This window comes from Fringilla coelebs (genome assembly GCF_963513975.1).
Source record: "Fringilla coelebs genome assembly, chromosome: 2".
Lineage (NCBI taxonomy): Eukaryota > Metazoa > Chordata > Aves > Passeriformes > Fringillidae > Fringilla > Fringilla coelebs.
In genome coordinates this window covers 1,576,751-1,585,593 of record NC_140029.1, presented here as the reverse complement: position 1 = coordinate 1,585,593, position 8,843 = coordinate 1,576,751, and the positions used below count along the sequence as shown (strand labels likewise).

At 41.4% G+C, this 8,843-nt stretch overlaps 1 protein-coding gene across 4 annotated transcripts; it reads right to left on the bottom strand.

The window, feature by feature from the left end:
* Positions 1-344: 344 nt before the first annotated feature.
* Positions 345-8,839, bottom strand: SETD4 (SET domain containing 4). 4 transcript variants are annotated; one of them, XM_084227230.1, is made up of 11 exons: positions 8,767-8,839; positions 7,794-7,896; positions 7,258-7,353; positions 6,448-6,485; positions 6,138-6,226; positions 4,056-4,485; positions 3,069-3,243; positions 2,517-2,598; positions 2,179-2,259; positions 948-1,071; positions 345-686 (listed from the first exon to the last, which is right to left on the bottom strand). In XM_084227230.1, the coding sequence occupies exons 2-11, from the start codon at positions 7,861-7,863 to the stop codon at positions 552-554; spliced, it is 1,320 nt and encodes a 439-aa protein (XP_084083356.1). In that variant the 5' UTR covers positions 7,864-7,896; positions 8,767-8,839; the 3' UTR covers positions 345-551. The 4 variants fall into 4 exon arrangements, 3 of the variants coding, with proteins under 3 accessions (XP_084083356.1, XP_084083357.1, XP_084083358.1); XM_084227231.1 differs by having other exon boundaries at positions 7,743-7,896; positions 8,767-8,807; XM_084227232.1 differs by lacking the exon at positions 345-686 and having other exon boundaries at positions 958-1,071; positions 2,149-2,259.
* Between the last annotated feature and the right edge of the window lie 4 nt (positions 8,840-8,843).

Here is an 8,843-nt window from a genome sequence, read left to right as displayed (position 1 = left end):
AGGGATGGGGGACTCTTCCCTGGGTATCCTGTTCCAATGTTTTACAACCCTTCCCATGAAAAAAAAATCCTGCTATCCAATCTAAACTGATCAGGGTTTAATGGGACTGATCAGAGTGCAAAATATGGTGGCAAGTGACTTAAAAACATAACTTAGGCAAATCTGAAGGTGAATTGGCCTCAAGGATGTAAGAAATGGAGTTCCAGTTCCAGAAAGGATTTTAGAAAAATAAACCAGACAAGTCTAGTAGAAAATGAGGTAATATATTTACAAAAAATAAACATTTATTAAAATCACATCATGGAAAACAATCATAAGAGAATCCCAATTCCAATGAAGTTTCTGCAGCTTCAATCAGGGTCCTGCCCTGAAATGCCCTTTTAAAAAATTCTCTTTTCTCCAAAATTCTCTTTTCTCGAGCTCTCCACTTCAGCAGAACCTTTTGTGTGAAGGTCAGCAAAGAACAAAATTATTCTGATGAATTTTAATTTATTCTTTGCTGCTCAGGTCCATGAAAAGAGCCAGTTACAGCTGTCACAGCTCCAGGGGGCTCAAGTTGTTCCTAAATTCAAGCTGCAAAGAATCTCAGCTGATTTTTGAAGGATCTTGAGGTCCTCTGAGCGCAGCATTTCCACCAAAGCCAGGTGGGTTTTGAGGTTCTCTCTGTCCCTTTTCAACTGGGAAATCTGGAGTTGAGACAAATGGGATGAAATTATTCAAAATTTTGATTACTTAATAGGACATGAAGAGAAAATCTGTGGAAATCTGTAAGGATTTTATTGATTATGTTAAAATAGTGGGGTTTTTTTAATTCCACTAGAGAAACTTCAGCAGTAGAAAGGGGAAAAAGAAGAGGGAGAGGGAAAAATCATCAAAATTCTTACTCAGAAAAATGACAATGTTCTGATAGAGAAAGGAATATGAGCTCCCTTGTTTTTCCAAGTTACCTGGAGAAGGACATGCTGGGTTTCCTCTATTAAAAACTGACAAATTTTTGCTGCTGTACCCAAAGCCTGCTGTTCATTCCTGGCTGAAGAGACATCACCAAGCAGGATCCTCCTCCAGCAGGCACTGGAACCAAAATGTTGAAAGAATACAGAATTATTTGCTGCCCTCCCCAGCTGGATGCCAAACGTGGCTCTGCTGCCCTGGCCCTCACCTGGGCTCATAACCCAGCCCAGGGGTTTATTTTTAGTTCTCAGATCAATTTATTCCACTCAGCAATGAATCTTCAAAGCACAAACAACTCTGAACAAGCCTTTTCTCATGAATTTATTCCCTCATTTCATTTATTTCAAGCAAAGTGCAGGTAATCATTTTCCATCCCTGATATTTGAGGCAGATTTGCCATTTGGAATAAATGTTCCAAGTGCACTGAGAGTCCCTGGAGATGAATTTCAGCAACTTCCTTGAGCCTGGAATTCCAGCCTGTGGAACACAGGACTCAAGGAAATCAAGCCAGGTTAAGAGCATTTAAAATTTCATCAAAGCAACAGGAAAAAGGCCTGAAAGGAACCTGAACCTTGAGGGAATATCTGGGGCTTGAAATAGAAATGGAAAATAATAGAGGAAATCACCAAAGCAGCAAAAGGGGAGGGAGTTTACAGTCAATGGTGTTCTCTGCCTTTCTTCTTTTCACTTCTCACCTGGGGTCAACAAATCAGACACAGGAGATCCAAAAATCGTCCCAGTGTGTCACTCACAGACAGGAGAGAACAAAGAGTGAGGAGAAACAGAAAATATTGAAGGGGCTGGAAAACAAATCCTGGGAGAAGCAGCTGAGGGAGCTGGGAAGGGGCTCAGCCTGGAGCAAAGGAGGCTCAGGGGGGACCTCACTGCTCTGCACAGCTCCTGACAGGAGGGGCAGGGAAAGGAGGAGAGGAAATGGCCCCAAATGGCACCAGGGCAGGCTCAGGTTGGAGACTGGGACAGAAAATGTCCCTGGCAGAGTGGTCAGGCCTTGGGCTGAGCTGCCCAGGGAGGTTTGGAGTGCCTGGAATTGTCCCAGAGCAGCCTGGATGTGGCCTTGGGGACAGGGACAGGGTTTGGGGTGATGCTGGTGGGGCTGGGTGGCACTGGGTGATCCTGGGGGGCTCTTCCCACCCTGGGGATTCCCTGCAATCAAAGCAGAGGCTCCTGCACACCCACCTAATGAATATTGAGGCTGCTCCAACTTACAATTCCTCTGCTGCCAGACTCAGCACCTTGAGGGCTGTGAGGAGTCTCCAGGATGGTCCCTCCCAGCCAAAGGTCAGGTTCCTACAAGGGCCAAGGGGTGAGAGGAAGTTCAGGTGAGCTTTAGAGTGAGTTTTTCTTCCTGAGACACATCAGCCATGGAAGATCTCCAGCTTTGATACTTCTGTTTATAACCTCTCCATCTCTCCCAAGCAGTGAGTTTGCTAAAAAACACACAATTCTATTTTTTTGCTGGATTTTTAGATACTAGAAGCAAAATTTGACTCCCAGAAAAACGGAATAAAAATCTCACCAAGAAACAAAAGACTCCAGATACTTACTCTAGGAAATCATGATCCTTTAGAATGGAAACTTTGGCCTTCCTCTGCTTGTCCAGTGGTGAGAAATATCTGAGGAGAGTATCTGCAGAAAAGCACAGTTTAAATATTTAAATAAATTGCATGTAAGAGAAACCACAATCATCAATTCTGAGAAAAGATTTCAACCACGTTTTTCATGTGGGACTAAGAACAAAACCTGTTCAATTTTGGTGAACTTTCCAGAATTCTCAAAAGCTCTCAGCACTCTCTAGGATTCTAACAGAAATTCTGACTCAAACTGAAGTTATGAAAGGCTCCAAGCAAGTTCAATTTGTGGAGATCTGGATTTCAACCCTCAATGGTGCAATCTAAGACATCCAGCTGGAATGTCTACACAGATGTTAATGATAATTTTTAAAATAAAATGGTAACAAAACCCATTTTTAATTAAGCAAAAATTAAATCATTAAAGTCTATGCAAATAGGTATCAAACCCTTTTCCACTCCTTGAGAATTTAATCTCAGTTCTCTGGTTTTGTGCATTTCAATGCTCAGACAATCCATAAATCCAACCTGCTGAGACATAAACACTGCTGTGAGGGTTGTCCATGGCAACAAATCCATATTCCAGCAGCAGCCTCTGATTATCATGGGGTCCATAGCAGATCAAAACTTCCTGGTATTTTCTGCATTGTGAATTTGTCCAAATTTCATATCTCCTTGTCTGCTCATTAAACCCAGCCTTGACCTTCGGGGAGTGAAAAATACAAGGTTTTTACTCTTGGTAGGGTGAAAAAGGAAACAAACCTTTGAATTTTGAAGGCAAGAGATTTGAAATTCTTGTTCAGTTGTGGGGACATCTTGGAGAGACCCCAGATCTGCAAACACAGATGGTTCCACACAGGGTTGGCCTCTCCTGCGCTGCCCCAGCTCAGTGGTGGCACCCAGAGCCTGACAGAAGGTGGAAATTCTCTCTGTACCCCCTCAGGCTGCTCTGAGGCTTCAGCCAGAGCTGAAGAGACACAGGGACCATGGAATTTGTGTCAGGACAAGGAATTTGTCTTGCTTTTAGGAGCAGATCAGGGGGGTGTTTACAAGAGCTGGTTTGGATGCAAATCTCCCCCAGCCACTCTCCCTGGGCTCTTGCTGCACAAACTGAAATATTTGAATGATAAAATTACTGAATGTTTGGGTTGGAGGGACCTTGAACATCTCACTCCAGCCCTGCCATGGCAGGGACACCTCCCACTGTCCCAGGCTGCTCCAGCCTGGCCTTGGGCACTGCCAGGGATCCAGGGCAGTCCCAGCTGCTCTGGGAATTCCATCCCAGCCCTGCCCACCCTGCCAGGACAGGATTTTTTCCCAGCCCTGCCCTCTGGCAGTTTGAAACCATTCCCTGTGTCCTGGCACTCCAGTTCCTGAGGAGCTGGGATATTTCTCTCCCTTTGAGATCTCTCCCTGCCCTCCCCACACTCCTCATCCATCACAAATGCAGATGGCATTGACAGAGTGCGTTTTATAAAAATAAAGAAATGTACTGATCTATTTTGAGCTTCTTACCTGAACATTTGGGCTGTGGTTTAGCAAATCTAAATATGGTGCCAATGCATAAACATCTGGCTCCAGGGAGAAACACTCCCTGTGGGGATGTTTCATGTAGATTGTCCTGGTATTTACAGTGCACCAAGCCCACTCCAAAGCTCTGAAATTAAAAATAGTTCCTGTGCTCTCAGCAAATAAAGGCTGCAGGGAAGAGAAGAAAGCTTTGGAAGATCTGAACAGCTCTTGGATCATCAATTTTTGCTCCTGAGCCTTCTGTTTTAGGGGTTTTGGGAGAAGATTTATGACATCAGGTTCCAGGCAAGCAGGGCAGGTGTAAGTCTTGGGCAGAACATCCAGGTAGGGCTTCCATGGAGATTTCTCCCCAGCGTGTTTCTCTGCTATCAAAAACGTGCACAGCGCCAGCAGAGGAGACACAGGGGGCTTCCATCTATTGCAAAATAAAAATAAAATTAAAATTAAATTAAAATAGAAATTATAAAAATAGAAATTTAAAAAAATATATAAAAGGTCAAATAAAAATAAAATTTTTTAAAAGGTAAAATTAAAATTACATAAAATAAAAATTTAAATTAAATAGAAATAGAAATAAAAATATAAAGAAGGGAAAATAAAAACAAATTAAAATAAAATAAAAATAAATAAAAATTAAAATTAAATATAAATTAAAATAAACAAAATAAAAATGAACAAAAGTAAAAATAGAAATAAAAATAGAAATAAAAATAGAAATAAAAATAGAAATAAAAATAGAAATAAAAATAGAAATAAAAATAGAAATAGAAGAGGTAAAAATAGAAATAATAAAATAAAAATAAAAAGTAAAATAAAAATAAAAGCAAAATATACATAAAAATAAAAAACAAAAATAAAAGTAAAATAAAAATAAAAATAGAGATAAAATAATAATAAAAATACCAATGCAGCAGACCCACAGAGGTGGGATGGGAAATGGACACAGCAGAGTTTTACCTCTCTCAGAGCTCTCTGGAAGTTATAAATAGCTTCTATTTTAAACTTCTTTGTAGTTCATCTCCAAGTCCTTTGGCTGATTTCCAGGGGGCAATAAAAGCTGGATTTAATAACCATTTCAGGTTCACCCCTTGGGCTGCCTTTTTTCAGGATACACAAGTATTCAATGCCCAGCACGGGGCTTTGTTACAAATTTCCTAAATTTCCAATTTGTTCCTAATTTTCTAAAAGGCCCTGGCTTTGCAGCCCAGTTTCATCTTCCTTCTCCTATTGAAGCTGACTCCCAAATTCCCAAAAAAACCCTTTCCTAATTGGCATTTAGGGCCAAGCAGGATCTGAGGCTCTGAGCTCCAGCTGCAGCCTGTGCCCTCTCTCCAGCTCTGCCAAGCTAAAAGAGGATGTTCAGTATTTATCAAATGTTCAGTAATTATCAAATGTTCAGTATTTATCAAATGTTTTCTGGTGTTGTCAGGTCCCCAGGATGAGGTGAGAGATTAGAATTTGACTCCATGTTCTCAGAAGTCTGAATATTATATTATATTATATTATATTATATTATATTATATTATATTATATTATATTATATTATATTATATTATATTATATTATATTATATTATATTATATTATATTATATTATATTATATTATATTATATTATATTATATTATATATCCTAAAACTATACTACAGAAAGAGAAAGGATACATCAGAAGGTTTAACAAGAATGAATAATAAAAACTTGTGACTGACTCAGACAGCTGATGGTGATTGGTCATTAATTAGAAACAATTCCCATGGAACCAATCCAAGATGCACCTGTTGGTAAACAATCTCCAGACCACATTCCCAAGCAATCACATAATTATTGTTTTCATTCTTTTCTGAGGCCTCTCAGTTTCCAGGAGAAAATCCTGGGCAAAGAGGATTTTTCAGAAAATATCATGGTGACAATGTTCAGCATTAAAATTTTCTCTATCTGAGCATTCCACATCCCTGAAAGGCTGGCAGCACTCAGGATATTCAGTTTAAAGCTCCACTACCCCTTCAGAGAATTCATTACTGCTGAAAAAAATCCCTCTAAAGGCCACCAAGTGTCACTTGTCACTTACTTCTCAATGTGTCCTCCCAAGCAGCTGCTGAGGACAGTGCCCGTGGTGAGCAAACACTTCTCAGGCAATGAAATAATCACTTCTCCTGCCTTTGAGTGAGGAGGGAAAAAATTACACACAAAAAACAGGAAAAATCAAGTGTAAAGACTCATTTAATTACTGTGGGGACTGGTGGTTTCACAACATGACTGCAACAGTCCAAAAGTCAGAAATTAGATTCACAGTGGATTCCTGAGCTTTGCTTGTTGCAAAAATCATTAAATGTCAAAGACCCCTGAAGGGCTCCTGCATTAGAATGAACATCACTCACCTGAAGAGCTTTTGTTGTCATCAATCCTCTGCCTGTCCCTGAAGAAGGAACAAAGAGCAGGAGTAAATAAATGTAGATGTGGAAAATCAGTGATCTGTGATCAGGTCAGCAAGGAAAAGCTCTACAAGAACAGGCACCACGTGTAACAAAACACAAATTCAATTCCAGACTGTTCCACAAAGATCTCATTTCTTTTTCTCCAATTCTCTTTATTTTTCAGGATCTTTTACCTGCATATCCTGCAGCATTTGCTGTCTAATTCTAGCAATTGTTCAGCTTTTTTTTTTTTCTCCCACTTACAGCAATTATTCACCTTCTTTTTCTCCATTTTTTCCTCACACACATCTTTCATCACCAGCTGCAGCTTTTGCTTTCAGAGTTTTAACTAAACTTTAGCATTTCTAGTCACAATATTTTTCTCTGCTCCATTCTGTTCTTTCTGCTCTGCCTATAACACTACAAAATGTTTAAAATATAACCTACAGAAAGAGAAAAAATATAAATCTTTACTGTAAACATTACTAAGTGAACCTCAGCTCTCTGCTGAACTTGCTTGGGGATAAAAAGATAAACAAGTTATAACAAGGTTAAATTCCAAAAACTGTTTTATTAACACTTCAAATTTTGGCTTTTTCAGGCCTCCATATCTATTTTTTTATGTTAAATTGACATTACAAGAATCCTTGAAGAGTATCAGTAACTGTTTTTTTCCTGATGCCAGGCAGGATCATAATTCAAAATGAAAGCAGGAATCTAAAATTCTTAGAAGATTCAGAAATTTGCACCATCAATAAATAATTAAAGCATTACCCCAGAACTCTGCTGGCCTTAAATTACTGTCTTCAAATCCTCTCTCTTTTAGCCACTTCTTAAGTTTAATGTATTCCAGCTTGTGACTGCAGTTGACTAAAAATAGAAAAAATAAATTAATGCTATTAAAAAGCATTCTGTTGGACAATGAAGGAAATATAAACATTTTACTGTACAGTCAGAGAAACTGTATTTTGGACATTTTAAAGCATAAGAGAATGGCAAGAAAGAATTGAACTAAATAAGTTTGGGGTCTCTTGGCACTGGGAGGTCTCAGAAATGTGTGAGTTATTCAGCATATCCAAGGAACTTTAGAAAAATATGATATTTGCCATTAGGCAGAAAAGAGAGCTCAGAAAATTCACTGTGCTCTCCTTGGGACTGCAAACTAACACTCAGATATTTGCATATAAAAAAAGGTAACATTTATGAATGCAATTTTATAAGCACAAAGGCTTTTGAAAATATAAATAATAAAATGACACCTTGAGGAACAATTGGTTATTTTCTTATTTAACTTCTGGGCATGATGATACCTCCATCCACAAAACTCTTCAAGCGCTTTCTTTTTCTCTTTCGACCTGTCCGACCTCTGCTTTTCTTCATATTAAGCAACAGATTTTGCCTTTTTTAGACAACCTGAATTTAAAATAAAATTTAAAATAACTGATTTAGAAACATTTAGAGTCAAATTTATTCCTGTGAGGGTGGGCAGGCCCTGGCACAGGGTGCCCAGAGCAGCTGGGGCTGCCCCTGGATCCCTGGCAGTGCCCAAGGCCAGGCTGGACACTGGGGCTGGGGCAGCCTGGGCCAGTGGGAGGTGTCCCTGCCCATGGGGATGGGATGGGATGATATTTCATAGACTTATGGAATATCCTGAGTTGGGAAAGATCCACAAGGATGATCCAGTGCTACCCCTGCCCTGCCCAGAGCCCACCAAGCCCAGCCTGGGCATCCCTGGCAGCGCTGGCCAAAGGCTCCTGGAGCTCTGGCAGCCTGGGGGCCGTGCCCATTGCCTGGGCAGCCTGGGCAGTGCCAGCACCCTCTGGGGAAGAACTTTCCTGATCTTTTTCCTTTTGCCAAAACTGCCCCGAACTGAACCTCAAAGCGCAGCTTTTCCCTGCCAGGACGGAGGGCCTCGGGGAGCCGGGATCACCCACAGGCGCCCGGGCTCCTCCAGAGGCCGGCCCTCCATCCCATCCCCTCCCTTTGGGTTAAAAGCACTTCAGAGATCATCGAGTCCAAATGCCATCCCCTATCATCCCATCCCACCCCAGAACTGGCAATCCTGTGCTAACCAGACCCCCCTTCCCCGCTCGGCACAAAGGCCCGGGACGGGAGGGACAGAAACGGCCCCGGCAGCGCGGAGGGAGCGGAACTTCCCGAGGGCCCGCCCGTGCTCCGCGCAGTGCGCCCGGGAGCCCCAACCGCATCCTCCCCTGTCGACCCAGACTGTGATTCCCAAGTCTCTCCCGGGGCTGGAATTGCTGCCCGGTGTCACAAACCCACCTGCAAAAGGGACACAAGGACCGACATTCCCTCGCTGTCCCTCTCCGCGAGTCCCCACCCGCTCTCCCGCCCCTGAG